Source organism: Lathyrus oleraceus, chromosome 3, assembly GCF_024323335.1.
Source record: "Lathyrus oleraceus cultivar Zhongwan6 chromosome 3, CAAS_Psat_ZW6_1.0, whole genome shotgun sequence".
Taxonomy (NCBI): domain Eukaryota; kingdom Viridiplantae; phylum Streptophyta; class Magnoliopsida; order Fabales; family Fabaceae; genus Lathyrus; species Lathyrus oleraceus.
Genome location: NC_066581.1, coordinates 516,788,116 through 516,809,925, shown reverse-complemented (window position 1 = coordinate 516,809,925; position 21,810 = coordinate 516,788,116). Strand labels below are relative to the sequence as shown.

General features: G+C 38.0%; 1 protein-coding gene across 1 annotated transcript; it reads right to left on the bottom strand.

Annotated features, from left to right (window-relative positions):
* Positions 1-9,088: 9,088 nt before the first annotated feature.
* On the bottom strand, positions 9,089-9,526 carry LOC127131923 (uncharacterized). The gene has a single exon (XM_051060806.1). It carries the CDS (start codon positions 9,524-9,526, stop codon positions 9,089-9,091), a length of 438 nt encoding a protein of 145 aa, XP_050916763.1.
* Positions 9,527-21,810: the final 12,284 nt, after the last annotated feature.

Below are 21,810 nucleotides of genomic sequence, written 5' to 3'. Positions count from 1 at the left end.
AATTTTTCAAAATAATTACACAAATGGCCAATTTTGGTCATTTTTTACACTAAGGCGCCACCCTAGTTGGCGCCTACCCTTAATGGGTAGGGCAAGTCGCCACTAGGAGTGGCGCCTATGCCCATTCCAATTTTTTTTTTTTTTTTTTTTTTTAAATATGTTTTTTTTTTTTTTTTAAATTTTTTTTAATTTATGAATTTATATTTTTTCTTAATTATATTAATTTATGTTAAGACATATATATAAATAAATTTTTTTACAAGATATATATATATATATATATATATATATATTATATATTAATTTATATTATATATATATTAATTTATATTATATATATTAATATAATTTATAAGTAATAAATATTATTTGTAAATTTTTGGAAAAAAAATTAATTTATATACGTATAAAGATATGATAGACAATATTTTAAAGATAAAGATAAAGATATAAAGATAATAAACAGAAATATTTTTATTTAAATAATAGACAAGACAAATATTACAAAGATATGATTAATCACATATGATGCGGTCCCTGGTACGATCCGCACGGGGGAGGTCTAATAACTCGCCTAGACGGTTCACGTGGTGGTGGTGCTTCCCTATTACCACCCCTTGCCCTAACGCGCCCCCTTGCCGCTTGCCGTTGTGGTTGGGTCGAAGTCCCTTCAGTGCTGTAGGAAAGACGAGTCCCCTCTGCGCCCTCGAAGCTTTGTCTCGGTGGGACAAACTGACTACTGCTGGGTGCGCCCTCGAATTGTGGTCTTTGGTAGTTTAGGGTTGAATCGGGTTGGCCAAAGTGCAATGTTTGTTGTGGTGTGTAGTAGTCCTGTTGGTAGTCCTCTTGTATACCCGTGTCGGGGCTAGGTGGAGGACTGGAAGAGCTTGGGAAATTGTCGTGTTGGAAGTGTTGGGATTGGTGGAAGTAGGGGGATTGATATTGTGGTAGGTGTTGGGACTGTTGATGGTGGTGGGAATGTTGAGTTTGTTGTTGGTAGTCTTCATGGTATTGGGATTGAGTTTGTGGTATGTATTGTTGATTTGGTTGGGGGGTGGACATGTGTTGTGGTGGTTGTTGTTGGTAATATGGTGGTGGTGGTTGTTGTTGGTAATAAGGTGGTGGTGGTTGTTGTTGGTAAAATGGTTGTGGTGGTTGTTGTTGGTAATAAGGTGGTGGTTGTTGTTGTTGGGAATACTGTGGTGGTTGTTGTTGTTGGGAATACTGTGGTGGTTGTTGTTGTTGGAAATATGGTTGTTGCATCCGGGGATCGTCCAAATAGAACGGGTCAGACACAATCATTTCTGGATTGGTATTTGCTCTATACCAATCCACATATTCCCTTGTCGGCTTCATTTCGTTGGGCGCCACCGGAAATTGTAGAACATAGTGGGCACGGTCTTTCCACATTTTACGAAACTCCTTAGCAAATTCCTTCCAATTTGGGCATACCACTGGTGGCTGACTTTTTTTAGATGCCAAGGTTCCATAGACATTAGGGGGCCTGGGATTTCTTGATGCATTCCGAATTGAAGCTTGACACGGTCACTCTGGTGCATCTCCACAGTGGTGAACCGCATTATGGCCGTTTTTGCTGTCCAAACAGCTGCATCTTCGGGGTTGGGTTGATGTTCCAATCCCAAATATGGCCTCCAAATAAACTGCAAAGAAAAAAGTAAATATGTTATTTATCGAGAATGCATGATATTAATAAATCAGTTAGAAGCTGAGTGATTTAGTGGTAATACATCCTGTGCTCGGAGACGATCCAACAGTTGACGATAAAATATAATTTTATTTTTGGGGGTAAGACTGTAATCCAGTCCGGTTGTAATGAACCTAAACAAAAAAAGATAAATAATATTAGTTACAAATATTTATAGAATAAATATACAAAATGAAATAAGATCATAAATTTACCTAGTTGCGTAGGGGAAGGAGTAGTCATTAGGATTTTCTGGGGCTAGCCTCGGCAATCTCCACCACCCCCATGTTTGGAGCAAAAAAGCACATCCAGAAAATGTACAGTGCTCATTTTGTGCATTTTTACACAAAGAGCTATATAGGAATGCTAATACTGCAGAACCCCAACTATATGTACACGTCCTCTAATGTGACGGTACATTCACCAGTTGGTAGGTGAAAAGTGTGTGTCTCAGGTCTCCAACGTTCACACAGAGCCAAAATGAATTTGGCATCAATGGTGGCATTTACGACATGCATTACATGACCGAAACCCGCACGCTCTATGTAAGGTACGCACCATGGGTCTGGATAAGGCATTGGGTGTGAACGTTGACGAAATTTCTTGGGATCCTTTAAAAACAAACAATATAAACAATCATTATATTGGACTTTTAAAAAACTAATTACAAACATACGAAAGAGGCAATGTTCAAGAAAAACTTACGAATGAGGCAATGTTTGCCCTAGTTCCTCTGTGTTCTTGGCCCATGGTAAGAAGCGACATGACTGCAATGTAGGAAGAAGCTTGGTGGATGAGAAGTTTCGCCTGAGTTCTCTGAATAAAAGTGTTAGTGGTTGATGAAAACTTGCAAGAATGACCCTCTATTTATACTCGTTTTCAAGTAGACTGAATATGCAAAAATGTGACAAGTGTAAGGCATGCGTGGTAGTGTTGGCATGCATTGGTGGAATCTGATGATGCAAAAATGTGACAAGTGTAAGGCATGCGTGGGAATCTTGCAGAATAGGTGCAGACTAGGTGGCAGTGTTGGCATGCATTGGTGCAGACTAGGTGGGAGTTGTCTTGTCTTGGGGAAGACTTGGTGGAATCTGGTGATGCAAAAACGTGACAAGTGTAAGGCATGCGTGGGAATCTTGCAGAATAGGTGCAGACTAGGTGGCAGTGTTTGCATGCACTACGCCAAAAAAGACCTATGAGAGCGCTTTTTTTGGCCTTTAAAAGCGCTTAAAAGCGCTGCCGTAGGTGGCGCTGCTATAGGTTTTAGCAGCGCTTTTTGTTTACTAAAAAGCGCTGCTAAAGGTTGTCAATAGAGAGCGCTTTTTAGTAAAAAGCGCTGCTAAAGGTGGTATATAGACAACCTTTAAGAGCGCTTTTTACTAAAAAGCGCTCTCTATTCATAGATGTGAGACTGAGACCTATAAGAGCGCTTTTACCTTAAAAGCGCTTTCATAAGTCTGAAACCCATGAGACCTATAAGAGCGCTTTTACCTCAAAAGCGCTTTCATAAGTGTGAAACCCATGAGACCTATAAGAGCGCTTTTACCTTAAAAGCGCTTTCATAAGTGTGTGAGACTGAGACCTATAAGAGCGCTTTTACCTTAAAAGCGCTTTCATAAGTGTGAAACCCATGAGACCTATAAGAGCGCTTTTACCTTAAAAGCGCTTTCATAAGTGTGAAACTCATAGATGTGAGACTGAGACCTATAAGAGCGCTTTTACCTTAAAAGCGCTTTCATAAGTGTGAAACCCATGAGACCTATAAGAGCGCTTTTACCTTAAAAGCGCTTTCATAAGTGTGAAACTCATAGATGTGAGACTGAGACCTATAAGAGCGCTTTTACCTTAAAAGCGCTTTCATAAGTGGAGACCTATAAGAGCGCTTTTACCTTAAAAGCGCTTTCTTTACATAGGCGAATTTTTTTTCAAGCTATTACAGCGCTTTTTTTAAAAAGCGCTTTCTTTTTGGTGCTGCCAAAAGCACTTTTTGGCGTAGTGATGCATAGGTGCAGACTAGGTGGGAGTTGTCTTGTCTTGGGGAAGACTTGGTGGAATCTGATGATGCAAAGGTGTGACACGTGGAAGGCATGCATGGGAATCTTGCAGAATAGGTGCAGACTAGGTGGTAGTGTTGGCATGCATTGGTGCAGACTAGGTGGTAGTGTTGGCATGCATTGGTGCAGACTAGGTGGGAGTTGTCTTGTCTTGGGAAAGACTTGGTGGAATCTGATGGTGAAAAAATGTGACACGTGTAAGGCATGCGTGGGAATCTTCTTTAAAATAAATAATTAAGCGTAAATAAGATTGAATATTATTTTAAACACATAATCACTATTTTACTTTATTTGTAAGAAACTACTAACACGATTTTAAGAATTTCTTTCCTATAACATGTTTGTTGTCATTTTATGGTGATCTATGTGCTTGCGCTTTTTTTATCACATTTTTTATTATGCCAAAAGGGCATAAGTAAACTCTTAGGGGGGAAATATGGATAGGTGGATAGGTTGGCATGCGTGGGAATCTGCCAGACTTGGTGGTGAAGACTTGATGGGGAACAGGCATGCATGGGAATCTCTGAGACTAAGTTCAGGCTAGGTGGATAGGTTGGCATGCATTAGTACAGACTAGGTGGGAGTGTTGCATTCAAGGGTGTGACACGTGTAAGGCATGCGTGGGAATCTGCCAGACTTGGTGGTGAAGACTTGATGGGGAACAGGCATGCATGGGAATCTCTGAGACTAAGTTCAGGCTAGGTGGATAGGTTGGCATGCATTAGTACAGACTAGGTGGGAGTGTTGCATTCAAGGGTGTGACACGTGTAAGGCATGCGTGGGAATCTTCCAGACTTGGTGGTGAAGACTTGATGGGGAACAGGCATGCATGGGAATCTCTGAGACTAAGTTCAGACTTGGTGGTGAGGACTTGATGGATAGGCAGTAAGATTCTTGCAGTATAAATATTCACACACATTTTCGCAAAGGTATTCACAATATCTTCACAGCAATCTTCACAAAACCTTGACAATATCTTCACAAAACCTTCACAAAACCTTCACAAAACCTTCACAAAACCTACACAAAACCTTCACAAAACCTTCACAATGTCTTCACAAAACATGGCATCTTCATCACAATACAAAGTCAAAGCTCACGTCAATGGTGAGACTTATGAATGTGATAGGTCTGGCTTCCTATTTAGAAACACCGAATGCACTCGTTTTTGTCTAAATAGAGGAGCTGACTTCTCTTATCTGAAGAGGAAGATTGAGTCCAAACTAAGACAACCCGTGTCCCAAATTTTTTATCAACAACCTTTTTTTTCAGAAAACAACTCTGTCAAGTTTTATAAGTCATTGATTCAAAATGACATGGAGACACAATACATGCTTCGTAACCATGAGTACTCTGGTTACGAATACATAGTGTTGTACATTGTGTTGGAACAACCTCAACCAACTCAGAATATTCAATCACAGGTTATTGATCCTGTGATTGATGACGAACAAGATGCTGAGCACCACGTTGAAGACGATGTGGTTGATGATGCTGAAGACGTGGTTGATGACTTGGTGAACCGTCATTCTGAAGACGAAGACCAAGCTCAAATACCTATAGCGCAACGCTACTCACCTCCTGCGCACTTCACAACACTTAACTTGGGCGAGGATGAGCCCTCATCAGATATGTTCTACAACCCATATATGAGGTCTGATGAGGACTAAAGAAGGGTGACCAATTTCGGACCAAGGAAGAGTGTCTGTTAGCAATAAAGAACTGGCACTTGAAAAATTGTGTTGACTACGATGTTATCAAATCAAATCCAGAAAGATACGTTATTGTATGCAAAAATCCGGAGTGTGGATATAGGTTGATGGCATCGTACAAGAAGAAGCATAATGCGTGGGTGATAGGGTCCATATCTCAAGCTCACATTTGCGTCAACACCAACATGGCACAGGATCATCGCAAACTTAGCCATGACATGATCTGCCATTCCATATTACCTCTAGTTGAGGCTGACCCGTCACTGAAGGTCAAAACAATTATCTCCCATTGTGTGGCTGTTTTCAAATATACACCGTCATACAGAAAGGCTTGGTTAGCGAAAACCAAGGCAATTGAACTGGTGTACGGTAACTGGGAGGAATCATACAAACAACTACCACGCTACCTGGCTGCACTACGATTGTATTCACCTGGGACGGTTACTATAATGGAGACCTTGCCTGCACAATCCCCTGACGGAACTCGTCTAGAAGGTAATGGAATTTTCCATAGACTTTTCTGGGCATTCCGTCCCTGCATCATCGGGTTCACATTCTGCAAACCACTTGTTCAAGTCGATGGAACTTGGCTGTATGGGAAATACAAAGGATCGTTACTGATGGCGGTCGCACAAGATGGCAATTCAAATATTTTCCCAATAGCCTTTGCATTGGTGGAAGGAGAAACGGCTGCTGCTTGGAGTTTCTTCCTTAAGAATCTTCGAACGCACGTGACTCCACAAGCTGGCATCTGCGTGATTTCTGACAGGCACGCTTCAATAGACAGTGCATACAATAATCCAGCAAATGGTTGGCATGACCCCCCGTCTACCCATGTCTACTGCATAAGGCATATTGCTCAAAATTTTATGCGGGAGTTCAAGGATAACTTCTTGAAGCAACATTTGATAAACGCGGGGTATGCATTAAACCAATCTGGATTCCAATACTACCGCCGGGAAATAGTGTTGGCAAATTCTGATGCAGGGAGGTGGATCGATAATATCGACAGAGCGAAGTGGACTAGATCATACGACGATGGGGTGAGGTGGGGCCACATGACAACAAATCTTGTGGAATCAATGAACGGCGTGTTTAAGGGCATACGTAACCTCCCGGTAACCGCATTGGTGAGTGCGACCTATTTTCGGATGGCAACGTTGTTCGTAACAAGAGGCAGGCGCTGGAATGAAGTGTTGCAGACGAGTCAAGTATATAGTGATGCCTGCATGAAGTTTATGAGGCAGGAATCTGCCAAAGCCAGCAGCCATCGGGTTACGGAATTCGACCGCCATGGCCACACTTTTAGTGTCAAGGAAACAATTGACCACAACCAAGGGCTGCCCAGACAAGAGTATAGGGTCCTAATACCAGACCGTTGGTGCGACTGTGGTCAATTTCAGGCCTATCGTATGCCTTGTTCCCATGTCATTGCAGCGTGTTCACACAGCCACTTCGATGCATTATCGCTAGTGTCTCCAATCTACAAAGTTGCAACATTGCTCAATGTATACGACAATCCCTTTCCGGTGGTAGCATTGGAGGCGTATTGGCCAGAGTATGACGGGGAAATTGTTTGGCACAACGAATCGATGCGGCGGAATAAAAGTGGTCGCCCAAATAGCAGGCGCATTAGAACTGAAATGGACGTCGCAGAGAAAATGCAGAGGAAGTGTAGCATATGTAGACAACTAGGGCATAATAAGAACAAATGTCCATATCGTGGATCTAGTTCCACAACTTAGTTTTCACTTTCATAAATCTGTGTACCAAAATCATTTTAAATTAAAGTTTACTTTTTATTCCAAATAGAAGATGACACTTGAACAACAAACACAAACATCTAACATTACAACACCAATTACTAAAACAAAAACAAATACTGGAACAAAAACAAGTACTAAAACAAGAACAAGTACTAGAACAATAACAAATACAACAATAACATGACAAACAACCATTAAAATCTAAGAAATTACAACAGTTAACACTATGTCGTCTGATCCATGCATCATTTGGATGCAATCAATGTCGCTTTCAACTTCAACCCACCAACGTATCGTTTCTCCAGTTTCAAATGAGAACCTTGTTCTAAGCCTCTGAATCCTTCTGATGACTTCACCAGGTTGGTAATCTCCCTCTAACCAAGACATCAAGGACCTTTTTAGTTGGTCCAACGAACGGATGTTCCAAAATTTCATCTCCATTGGAGGTTTCAAAGGCGAGAAAATAACATGCCCATCCCTTTTTAAGATTACTGGTTCAGGATCCGGGCGCCTTGATGATGTTCGCTGCCATGACGACGGTCTTGGGGATGCCATGAACTCAACTTGATACAGAAAGTGATAGGAAACAGTGGTGAAGAAAATGGAAGGAAATAACACTTTATTTATAGGAAAAGATCTGGGTTGTACACCAGTCTACCTAACCCTAATTAGTGTCGCACTTGATTACTTAATCTTATAGGGAATTAGGGTTTCAATTAGGTCATAACTACCAAACTCTAATTATAACCGATCAATAAACCCTAATTATAAATGATAAATTAACCTTAACATGATTAACCCTAATTCTTCCAAAAAATTTTAAATAATAATAATTACTTATAAATTAAATTAGTATATATATAAATTAATATATATATATATATATATATATATATATATATATAATAATATATCTTGTAAATAATTTTATTTATTATATGTGTTAATATAAATTATATTATTTAGAAAAAATATAAATTCATAAATTAAAAAAAATTTAAAAAAAAAAAAAAAAAAAAAAAAAAAAAAAAAAAAACATATTTAAAAAAAAAAAAAAAAAAAAAAAAAAAAACTTAAAGGGTAGGCGCCACTCCTAGTGGCGACTTGCCCTACCCTTTAAGGGTAGGCGCCAACTAGGGTGGCGCCTATGTAGGAAATTAGGGCAAAAATTGCCCATTTTGGTAAATTTTTGGAAAAAATGGATATTTTTGAAATTTTTTTTAAATTTTTGGATATTTTAAAAAAAAATTCTAGTTTTGAAAGCTACCTCCTCAACTTCATTTTGTAAGGCCTTCTGAGCATCACTTAAAAGCTTTTTCTTAGAAGGCTTCTGAGTGACATGTTCTTCTTCTGAAGTAGGACGCTTCCTCTTCTTTCTTCTGCTGTGATTATCAGGAGCTTTATCTGGAATATTCTCTATGGTCATAGTTACCATAATTTGTTTCTTGACCGTCATAAAGTATTGTCTAATAACTTCTAGGTTGTCTTCTTTAGTAATCACATGATAGTTGTCTATGTATGCTCTACTTTCATCTCTTATGATTCTGATAGGATCGGGAACCATCAAAATAAACTTCTTTTTGATGACTTGCATGTTTTCCAGAACTGTTGCTGAGAGAACATTACCATAGCAGACTTCTAGGTCATGAGTAACATTTAACTATTTCAGAACATCAATCAGTCTGCATGAATAAAAGAGCTCAGAGAGTAATATAGCATAAGGATAATCTTTTTATTGTGCTTCTGAGAATCCTTGATTGACTCACAGAGATAATGAAATATGTAAGTAGAGAGATTGAAAGGCTTCTTATTGATTACAAACCATAGGAAGTGTTAGTGATCCCATGAAATCTAATCAGAACAGCCTTCTCTGGGAATCAGACTGCTTATGATAATCTTGAAGAGGAGTCTGAATGGAAGATACAAATTCTTCACTTTTCCAAAATATTTTTGATTCTCAGAAAGGTTTGCTTTAATCTCTGAGGCAAACTTGGTTCCATCTTTTGAGTTATGTTTCACAATACCAGTATTCTCTACACCAATCACTTGAGCAATATTGTCTTTGGTGATAGCAATATCAACTCCCATGACAACATACTTAATTTCAGTACATTTAAACTCGTTTAAACCCGTTTCAATCCTTGTTTTCCCTTTCAAACTCTTGTCATTTTCTATAGCATTTCTTACTTCAACCAAAGCAGCAAACTTATCATACATTCCAACCCTTGCCCAAAAGTCCTTGATAAGAAGAGAATATGTTGGACCATTCAGAATGTTAAAGTAGTTCATCCATACTTATTCTTCAAAATGCTCAATTAGAGGATACCCGTTTGTAGAAAAACTCTTGAAGTCCACTACTTACTCAATGATGAGTTTTAGATATTCTTCTCTAAGCAACAAAGGTCTAGGTCTGATCTAAAGACTTGCACCAAAATCCAAATTAAGAGGAATTTGTTGAGAAAAAGAGGATGTCATTGGTGGAGTTTAGGGTTTTTATAGGTTTTGTTTAGAAAAATGAAAGGTGTAGGAGAGAGTAATGGTAAGTGTGTGAAGAGATGAGTGATAAAGTGATTTTTGTTAGAAATTTGAAAGGTTAATTTCAGTTTTGATAGAAACTAAAAAGTAATTTTTTAGGATTCAATAAGAGTTTTCAGCATTACCCATCTGACTCTACCCAAATGGCTACTACACATGCTAGACAATTTTCAGACACATGGAATCTTAAGTGGGACATATGTCATAACAAAAAAAATCCACTTAAATGTTATCAGATGCAAATAACCTTTGTCGTACCCCAAATTTTGCCCATTATTGTCTTGATTTTTATGGTCATTGATTGTCAAAGTTTATTGAGTCTTTACCATTTGCATTAGTCTATTTTTATCTGAGTACCATGCATTTGAGTCCAGAGTCAACCCCATTGATCCAAAAGTCAAAGGGGGCCCATTTTGACTTTTTCCTCTTATTTGATTTTTGTTGTTGCTAACTTTATTTCAACGATGTTAAGGATTATTAATATTATTAATTTTATTATTTGCATAAATAAAATGTTATTAGTTGACGTAGCATTATGTTTATTAATACTTGTATATTAGTGTTAGTATTATTAGATTATTAATATTAATGGTATTATTATTAATGCTTTTATTTAGGTCTAGTATTCAAGTAGTCAAGAGTCAGTTTTTATTATTATTAGTTTGCTATTAGTGAGTTAGCTTTTTATTAGTTTTTTTTTTTGAGTCTATGGATCAGTTCAAGGTCCACGAGTCGAAAAAGTCTAAGTCAAAGTCCGTGTAACTATTCAAAGTTAAGGACCAAGTTCATCCAAACCCTAAATGTGCTACAGTAATTATATGTAGGTGGATCAAATCATCAAAAAGTGAAAAAAATAATAGAAAATCCTTCCATATATGAAATTCAGATACATTTCGTGCAATTTTACAAAGGACATATGACCAGATACACAAAAAAACCATGGATTATCGGGAATGCTACTTTTGCTACAATCAATCTGACCTAAAAAAATTTCCTAATTTAAATTTAACCCAACACTATATAAACTAAAGAGATTTATGAGATGATGGAGAATAAATTAACAAAAAAACATAAGTTGCTGCAATATCCTTCCACCACCCGAAGGTCTTAACATCGGTACTTAGGGTTTTGCCTTGAAACCCTAAGCTACTTGAGCTTAGGTCTACAACCAGTCCAAATAAATACCTTGCATGCCAAAACGAGAAAAGGAAGATTGAGAAAAAGGAAGATAGAAAGAAACAAAAAAAAGAAAAGAGAAATGGAGAGCTTACGTTGTGGGAACTCACTGCAGATCAAGTAGGTGTTGTTGTTTTCTTTATCTGAATGCGACCATGTGGAATTTTGTAATATTTGAATAGACTAAGTTTTTGGGATCCTAGGGTTTACTGAGTTTAGTAATGGTTTGTTATTTGTGTTTGATTGTGTTTCAGATGTTGATTTGAGGTAAGACTTGTTAGATTTGGGAGGGGTCTAGGGTTTCCAAAACACAAAGGGTTCAATCTGAATGTTTGGATTAGCTTTTCTTGATTCTGGATTAGGATATGGGACTGAAAGAAAATTAGGATGGGAGGTTGTGTTGATAGTTTCAATGTTTGAGGAAGGGAGGCTAGTTTCTTGAAATTGGATTAGGGTTCCTCTGAGTCTAGGGGTTTAAGATGAAGATGTTAGGGTTAGGGTTCTTTTGGGTTGGGTTATGGTTCGTAGGTTTGGATGAGGGTTAAATGATAGGGTTCTTTTAGGGTGGGTTAGGGTTCATAGGTTTGGAAGAGGGTTAATGGTTAGGGTTCTTCTAGGTTGGGTTAGGGTTTATAGGTTTAGTTGGGCTAAGGTTGAATGTTTGAAGATCTCAGTTGAACTTCAACTGGAAATATAGGGGTTGCAATGTTTTAGAGGGTGGTTAGGGTTTGGGGTGGTTCTGCTAAGGCTAAAGACGATGTGAGATGTAGAGAGAGGAGAAAGCGTAGATGTAAGAGGGAGATATGGAGTCTGAAAGAGTGAAAGTAGAGTGAGAATATAGGAGGGGGAAATGAAAATCTAGAAAATGGTTTAAATAATCCCTCTGACGTGCAAGGGATCTTCAACGCATGGCTCCTCTCGGGGCCACAAGACCAAGTGGTCTCTCTTATCCCCTATAAGCGTGTATGCCATGTGACACGCTGCGAAAAATACCTGAGCACATCGCACGCTCGAATATACAACAGAGTCGCCATCGAACTTTATTTATTCATAAAGGAAAGGGAAAATATCAATAAAACCTTGGGGAATAGAAATGGGTAAGGAAGTCGGTTATGCAAGGGGAATGTATTAGCACGCCTCACATCCGTTGTACCCAACATGAACCATTTTTATTGTTCTTTGCGTGAATAGGTGTTACTATCTAAAGGTTACTTGAAAATGATAAAAGGGGAAAAAGTTTAATAATTAATGTACTCGCCAAGGATTTGAACCTTTGTGTCTACGTGTCCTTATAGTGCAATAAGTAAACCATATCTTCGTAGTTCATGGAACTAAAGGTAAGAGATGAAAAAAATGTTGTTTGAAGTGTGATGAAAGTATGGTTTGAACCAAAGGTTGTGTTGTTTGAACCTATAGGTAGGTGTGTATGAACAAAAGAGAGTGTGGCATTAACCAATAGATGATGATTATCCAAAGAGAAAAAAGTGTGTTGCCAGAGCATGGAGCTCCACAGGGTAATGCAAGAAGAAAAGGTTTTAACCGTGAAAGGTGGTTAACCCAAAGAGAGGGGTTTGGTTCAGAGATGAGTGATTAACCATGAGAAGGTTAACCCAAAGAGTGTATGGATGCCAAATAAGGTTGTGTTTGGTCCAAAGAAAAAGTGTATTATTGTTGGAGATGGTTGAAGTGTTGCCTGTAGGGAAGTAGACTTGAAAATCATTTGATTTGAATTGCACTAAAGTCTATGAACGAAGGTGAATACTGTGAAAAACTAGGGCCTACGCTCCGTATGAAAAGGTACTCTAGACAAGGATATGAGTGATCCCCCTTATCATTCTTCGTTGCTTAAGGCTCGTGGGGCGCAATTCTCATCATGACTGGAAAGTGTTGAAGAGACCTTTGTTGTGCTTGAGCAGTAGTCTGGTGCAACGTGTTGGTGTAAGCCCTAGAGGCCAATACTTTTGGTACTTGTATCGAATTATTTATTAATAATAAAAAGGCTTTTTCTTTATTATGTTTGTTTAATAAAGTCCCTAGAATAGCTAGTCTATTTAATGTATCAAGAGTGACTTAATCATGAGATCACATTAAACATAAGGACATTATTCTTAAAGTATCTGTAGTCGAGCTTTATTGTGAAGTGGGATAACTTTAAAGCATTAAGACTATTATGTATATAGACTGATGATCACATCTCATGGATCATGGATAAGGAGTTATCAAGTCTTAAACATAGGTATGAATATTAAGAGTAATATTTATACTGGATTGACCCGCTATGAGAATACTATATAGAATGTTATGCAAAGTGTCATAAGTTATTCTCATGGTGATAATGGTGTATACCACCCTTCGACCTGAAACCGCTATGGACCCTAGATGTAGAGTTGAGTGCCTTATTACTGATCAAACATTGTCCGTAACTGGATGACCATAAAGACAGTTGATGGGTACTCCACGAAGCATGCTAAGGGACATGAGTGACCTAGATGGAATTTGCCCATCCTGCGTAACAGGATAAATGTCTATGGGCCCAATATTGAACTGGACAAGGATGACACGGTCTATGCCTTGTGTTCAATATAGACATAAGGGCAAAAGGGTAATTGTACACATAAGTATTATCACAAAAGGATTTGTCAGATCACATGGCATTTTTGTGTCTTGGGTAGGAGTGATGTGTTGCTAGATACCACTCACTGTTTATTATGTTAAATACGTGATTTAATATAATTATCAATGCCGCGAACCTATAAGGTCACACACAAAAGGACGGATTGATGAGAGATAGAGTAACTAAGGTACACCGTAAGATACGGTGCACTTAAGTGAATTGTAGAACATCGTAAGGTACGATATACTTAAGTAGAATACGAAATATGGTAAGGTACCACGCGCTTAAGTGATTTTGGCATATTATAAGATATGGGCCACATACACTTAAGTGGACTTTTTAGCTTGCAGCCCACACAAGTGGTTCTATAACTAGAACCCTTGTGCAGAAGCATTTGTGCAGTTGCAATTTCGTTTCTCTCTCTCACACACACTCAAAGCCTTCATTCATAGCAGCTAGCACTGAGATTGAAGGAATCCGTTCGTGTGGACTGAGTAGAGGCGTTGTCATCATTTAACGTTCGTGATCGCTCCGTAGATCTGCGTCAAAGGTTTCTATCGTCACAAGAGGTAACGATTCTATCATTGATCATACCCATTCGTAAGGATCACTAAAGGAGAACTTTTTTAAATTCCGTTGCGTTTTGGATCGCTATTCTCCTTATGTGGTATCAGAGCCACTTACGAAACCATGCATCTGATAGCTGTTTATTTTCTGTATTAATATGATTAAAAGACAAAATGAATCAAAGAATAAACGAGTAATTAAATTTGGCATCATGTGTGTACGATTTGGATGATTGATGTTGACTATGCTTTGGAATCCGACATTAGTATGGTGAAGCAGCGATACATCGATCGTTCATAGGTTACGCAATTGAGATCGATCAAGTTATATATATGATATAAGTAATCCTGATGCAAAATAAGGTATATATGATATACTGTTTTTGTTTCGTTCATTCAAACACTTAATGGTTGTTTTCCTTTGGACGATCAATGGTCGTTTGCTTCTTGATCTGACATTAGTATGGTGAAGCAATGACCTATTGATACTGAATCAATAATCGAGGTGTGTTTGACGGTTTGAAATTGGTGCATTAGGGTTAATGACGGCACAAGGGTTGTGTTGTCAAAGAGTTATGAATTGAGGGCCTGTCGGATCGCTTTTGTTGACAATTTCAAAGCGTTGATTTTGGCCGCATGACGTTCGTGATGGGCCTGTGACGGTCGTGACAGGCTGGACGTGACGGTCGTGACATGCTTTGTGACGATCGTCACATTCACAAAGGCTGTATTCTCTGTTTTTCTGTTTTGTGACCGGGCAGTGGAACCCCGGCTAACTTTGCGTAGTGTGATTGGTCGCCGAAATTTAATTTGGTTTTAATTAATTAAAAAAATTCAAATTAATAATATTAATGTGTTTATTATTATTGTCTTGTGGTGATCGGTTATGGCCTTAGTTTTTCTGTATTTTGTTTTGGGATTTTAAAATGCGACCTGCGTGTCGTGCCTCTCTTTTAATCTCTTAATGTAACTTCTTTTCTCATCTCACTCCCTCGTATGTAAAACGAGTTTCTTTTATGTAATGTAATATTATGAAGAAAGAGAAGAATTCAATATCAAAGGACGACAACCTTGAAGATCTTTCTTGGAGAAGCTTAGATCGTTATTAGGTTAGCTTAGATTCTCTCATTGGCTTGGGAGAACAATTGCGCTAGGGGGCCATAACCGTTTCATTATATATGTTTATGCATGTGAATGAATGTTGATGCATGTGAGAGACGATTTATATGATAAATAAGCCGGTGAGATCAGAATAATTGCAAATTCCCTCAAAATTATATATTCAGTTTATGCTTTCTAAGTTTTAGCACTCATCAAGACTAGTATCGGATAATTTAGGTTTCGCCTACGCGAGGTGCATGTTCTATATTAGTAAGGTGCGATGGGATAATTGTAATATCCAATTGCTAAAACAATGGGTCAAACTCAACTAAACAAATTATAATAAGATTATATGTGTTTAGAAGCAAGAGTTGGAAATGATTCATGTGATGGATTGAAATAAGGAGTTATTCACCCAACTAAAATATTCGAGAGTTGTATTAGATACAATTGGAAGGAGTTCCTACCTAAATAACCTAGTTTTGTGTAATCCGCCTACGCGGACTTAAAACAAAGTGAAATGTGGATCTCGACCCACTAGAAAATCTTCCAACGGGATTTTCCGAATCAAATGGTGAGGGTCATTTGTTTTGAGTAAAATAGTGGGAGCATATTTAATTAAAGGCCTAATTAAATATGTTATTGGTACTTATATTTTCATTATTTTCATGTAGATTACCATGACAACAAACACCTCTAACAACATTTTGCGATCAATCCTTGACAAGGAAAAATTTGTCTGGGACAAATTTTCTGGATTGGCACCGAAATCTGAGGATTGTCCTCAAACATGATAGAAAGCTGTATGTCTTTGAGAAACCTGTTCCTGAAGAGGAACCTCCTAGTTCCACACCTAAGGCAGAAAGAGATGCTTATAAGAAGTATGTTGATGATGCCAATGAAACTGCTTGTCTCATGCTAGCTACCATGAACTCAGAGTTGCAAAAGCAACATGAGAACATGGAAGCGTTCGATATGATCGAACACCTGAAGATGCTCTATCAAGAGAAAGCAAGGCATGAAAGGTTTGAAGTTTCAAAATCCCTTTTTTAAGGCAAGTTAGTTGTGGGAGCCCATGTAGGTCCCCATGTGCTCAAGATGATTGGGTATGTGGAAAACCTTGAGAGGTTGGGTTTTCCCCTCGGAAAGGAACTTGCGACTGATTTGATCTTACAATCGTTGCCAGATAGATTCAGTTTATTTGTCCCAAATTTCAATATGAATGATATAGACAAATCTCTTCCTGAACTGCTAGCCATGTTAAGAATTGGTGAGCATAATCTGAAGTCAAAAGGGAAGTCTATTATGATGATCGGAAATGGATAGAGACAGAACAAAAGACCCACCAAGCAGGGTGATAAAGGGAAAGGCAAGGAAGTTGCCAAACCCAAACCCACTGTTGCTGCTTTGAAGACTAGTGGAGGCATAACAAAGGAAGGCCCCTGCTTCCATTGCAGTAAGACCGGACACTAGAAGAGAAACTGCTCAAAGTACCTGGAAGATAAGAATAATGGAGTAGAGACTTCAACTTCAGGTATTTTTGTTATTGAAATTAATTTATCTACTTCTGCATCATGGGTATTAGATACTGGATGCGGTTCTCACATTTGTACCAATGTGCAGGGGCTAAAAAGGAGTAGAGATTTGGCAAAAGGTGAAGTTGACCTACGAGTTGGCAATGGAGCAAAGGTTACTGCTTTAGCCGTAGGAACTTATGTATTGACTTTACCTAGTGGTTTAATAATTCAGTTAGAGAACTGTTATTGTGTACCTTCAATTAGCAGGAATATTATTTCCGTTTCTTGTTTGGATAAGTTTGGTTTTTAATTTATAATAAAGAACAATTGTTTCTCAATTTATTTGAATGACATATTCTATGCTACTGCACAAATGAACAATGGACTATATGTCCTTGATCATGAAATGCCTATTTATAACATTAATACTAAAAGGATAAAACCTAATGAGTGAAATCCAACTTACCTTTGGCATTGTCGATTAGGCCACATAAATGAGAAACGCATTTCCAAACTCCATAAAGATGGACTCTTGGACTCTTTTGATTATGAATCATATGAGATATGCAGATCTTATTTAATTGGAAAGATGACAAAGTCTCCATTCACAGGAAAAGGTGAAAGAGCTAATGATCTTTTGGCCCTCATACATACTGATGTATGTGGACCACTGAACATACCAGCCAGAGGAGGTTTTCAGTACTTCATCACATTTACTGATGATTTCAGTAGGTATGGTTATGTGTATTTAATGAAACACAAATCAGAGTCCTTTGAAAAGTTCAAGGAATTCAAGAATGAAGTACAAAACCAACTAGGTAAGAATATTAAAACTCTTCGATCAAATCGAGGTGGTGAGTATTTAAGCCTAGAGTTTAATGACCATCTGAAAGAGTGTGGGATCCTATCCCAACTTACTCCTCCTGGAACACCCCAATGGAATGGTGTATCTGAGAGAAGAAATCGAACCCTGTTAGACATGGTCCGGTCCATGATGAGTCATGCCGATCATCCAAACTCCTTTTGGGGACATGCATTATTGGCAGCAACTTACACACTTAACCGTGTTCCATCCAAAAAGGTTGAGAAGACGCCATATGAGATATGGAGTGGTAAGAAACCACATATGCCTTACATGAAGATTTGGGGTTGCAAAGTTTATGTGAAACGACAAATTTCAACTAAGCTTGAGCCCAAATCTGACAAATGTTTATTTGTGGGGTATCCTAAAGAAACAAGAGGGTATTACTTCTACAATCCTTCTGAGGTCAAAGTGTTTGTTGCTTGAACTAGAGTTTTCCTAGAAAAGGATTTTATTTCCAAAGGAATCAGTGGGAGGAAAGTAGAGCTTGAAGAAATTCAAGAATCACAAAGCATTGATACACCTATGGAGGAATTAGAGCAGGAAACACAAGTAATTGTGGAAGAGCAACCTGCTCAAGTAGAATAAGACCAGCGTAGGTCAAGCAGGATACATCACCTACCAGAGAGATATGGATATCTCATAACTGATCAAGGTGATGTATTACTCATGGATCAAGATGAGCCCGTGACCTACCAAGAGGCCATAACTGGTCCCGAGTCTGAGAAGTGGCTAGAAGCCATGAAATCTGAAATGGATTCCATGTACACAAACCAAGTTTGGACCTTGGTTGAGCCTCTTGTAGGAGTTAACCCTATAGGATGCAAGTGGGTCTTCAAAAAGAAGACTGACATGGATGGTAAGGTACATACCTATAAGGCAAGACTGGTTACAAAAGGATATAAACAAATTCATGGGGTTGACTATGATGAAACCTTTTCACCAGTTGCAATGCTTAAATCTGTTCGGATTTTACTTGTTATCGCTGCATATCATGATTATGAAATATGGCAGATGGATGTCAAAACTGCTTTCCTTAATGGGAATCTTCTTGAGGATGTGCACATGACACAACCTGAAGGATTTGACATACCAGAAAAAGCCCAAAAGATATGTAAGTTACAAAGATCAATCTATGGATTGAAGCAAGCTTCCAGAAGCTGGAATCTTCGTTTTGATGAAACAGTAAAACAATATGGATTCATCAAGAACGAATGTAACACCCCTTTTTCTATCCCAAAATACTTAACATATAATCAGAGTAAATAAGCACGCATATAAACAAAAGGGCGTCACATCGACGTTTTTAAAAACTAAGAGCTTTCAAAAACCAACATCATTCATCATCGATATACAATACACCTGGTCATTTCAAAATAACACATTTCAATTATCATGAATATTCAAGAATATGCGTTTGCAGCGGAAAATAATGAATATCCATGCATTTCATAAAATGATTCATGTCCCATACCATGATCATCTCTGCATAATCTCTTCAAGATAAACTAAAACCATATCCAGGATATTTGGCACTGTGGCATCCCAAACAGCGAATTTCAAATAAACATGTTCACAAGTAATAACATAATACGTATCCAAATCAGATATGAGTTCAATACTACTAATCTACCCCGTGTTACATGACCAGAGCATTGACTCACTACTTAGTCTCTAAAACAAAGCACCGGAACTCTCTAACTAATCTCGAGTGAGTTACCGCCCACTTACTTCCACAATACTACTCTGGAGTATCTGCACGATGCCATGTAAAGCAACATTCAAACAGAAGGATGAGAATTCAAATCATTATGACGAAGTATAATAAAGCACAATGATTAAATCAACAATGAACAGAATTCATTACACCTTGTATAACCATGTAAATAATATTAACCAACATTTAGTTCACATGTTGCAAACATCCGTCAAAACTCAAGGAGTATAATATTAAAATCCAATACTATATTCCCAAATATACGCGTAACTACAATTATCACGTAATCACATATTTTGCCAAGTTATGTATCCAAACATCACCAAATTCAATTACCATATCTCATACACACATCACAATCACAACAATGCATACACTCCATTATCACATAACTCTAATGTGACTCAATGCAAGACATCTGACTATATGCATGTGGTACCGCAATGTGAACCCAACGTTTCACCGCTTTCTGATTCAATATCTAGAATCCAAGCCACGCTTCCGATCCGGACAAGATCAAAGCCACTACGTCTATTTCCAATTAAGGATCAACGTCTGCTACGCCTATTTCCATTCAAGGATCAACGTCTATTACCATGTGAACCCACAGTTTCACCGCTTCCACCATGAAGCCGACCATGCCATGAATGAATGTACAAATACCAACACATATGCAATTAAGATCATCTCTACCATCTTAACATTCCACACATCCCCATAATTCAACTCGATGTATTATCCACCAATGGTACATATACACATTCATAACAGCATATCACTCACAAATATAGGCTAATTATCAAATACGCACACTAGATTTCATTTCAAATGAATACAACTTTTAAAATCTCAATTTTTCATTTTTCAACAGCGAGTAACCGGTTAACGCTCGGGGGGTAACCGGTTAACACAAAACAGAATCAACTTCTGGGCAGGTTTTTAGCAAGTAACCGGTTAACGCTCGGAGGGTAACCGGTTAACATAAAACAGAATCAATTTCCTGCGCAGATTTTTAAGCAAGTAACTGGTTAACGCTCGGAGGGTAACCGGTTAACACAAAATAGAATGTAGAATTTTTGGGCAGGTTTTTAGCAAGTAACCGGTTAACGCTCGGAGGGTAACCGGTTAACACAAAACAGAATGCAGAATTTTCTGCGTTTTTCATCGTTGGAGGACTTTCAGGCCTCCGATTTCGATTCCGTAAAAAGCCAAACATTCAGAAAATTATAACTCATACAATACTCTAAGTATATAACATTAATTTTCAGTTTTAACACAATCAAATTACCACAAATCAAGAATACTCATCAAGACCTAACAATTCCAAAACCATGCAAATTAGGGATTTCAACCTAAACATATTTCTACCCATTGCCCCAATTATACTAACCCATAATAATAAGGATTCTCCCCGTTACCTCTTCAATTTTCTGGAAACCTTAGCTTCCCTCTTGTTCTTCCCCTCTTCTCCTTACTTTTCCTCTTTTCTTTCTCTATTACCGTCAATGATCAAATGAATCCTATTTCTCACTCTCCTCACCTCTTATATCCTAGTATTATATTTGGGCTTAAAGAATGATACCTCTAATTTAATTATTAGGCCCAATAAGACCTAGTATTATACTATCTCTATTTAATTCAAATAAATTAAACCAACTCAATATGTACACCAAGTTAATTAATTCAATTATTCATTATATCTCATATCAACTAAATAATTAATTAACACACCAAATCAATTAATATATTCAATTATTATACTACCTAACAACCAATTAATTACTTAACACTCCAAATAAATAAAATAAAATATAATAATAATAATAATAATATAAAAAATAATTACTAAAATTGGGTTGTTACAACTCTCCCCCACTTAAAAGATTTTCGGCCTCGAAAATTTACCTCAAACGAACAACTCCGGATACGATTCCTTCATCTTATCCTCGAGTTCCCAAGTAATATTGCCATTGGCGGCTCCGCCCCATATCACTTTCACCAAAGCAATCTCCTTACCACGAAGCTTCTTCACTTCTCGATCTTCAATTCGCATAGGTGATGTATCAATCGTCAAATTATCCCTCACTTGAACATCATCTAATGGGACAACATGCGATGGATCCGCAATGTACCTCCTCAATTGAGACACATGGAACACATCATGAAGATTAGAAAGTGATGGTGGTAATGCAATCCGATATGCCACTTCACCTACCCTCTCGGAAATCTGATAGGGACCAATGAAACGCGGCGTCAACTTACGTGACTTCAAAGCTCTACCAACACCCGTTATTGGCGTAACTCGAAGAAACACATGCTCATCTTTCTCAAACTCAAGAGCTTTCCTCCTCTTATCATGGTAACTCTTTTGACGACTCTGAGAAGCCTTCATCTTCTCTCGAATCATCTTAATCTTATCCGTAGTCTCTTGAATCAACTCGGGTCCAACCACAACACTCTCTCCCGATTCGTACCAACATAAAGG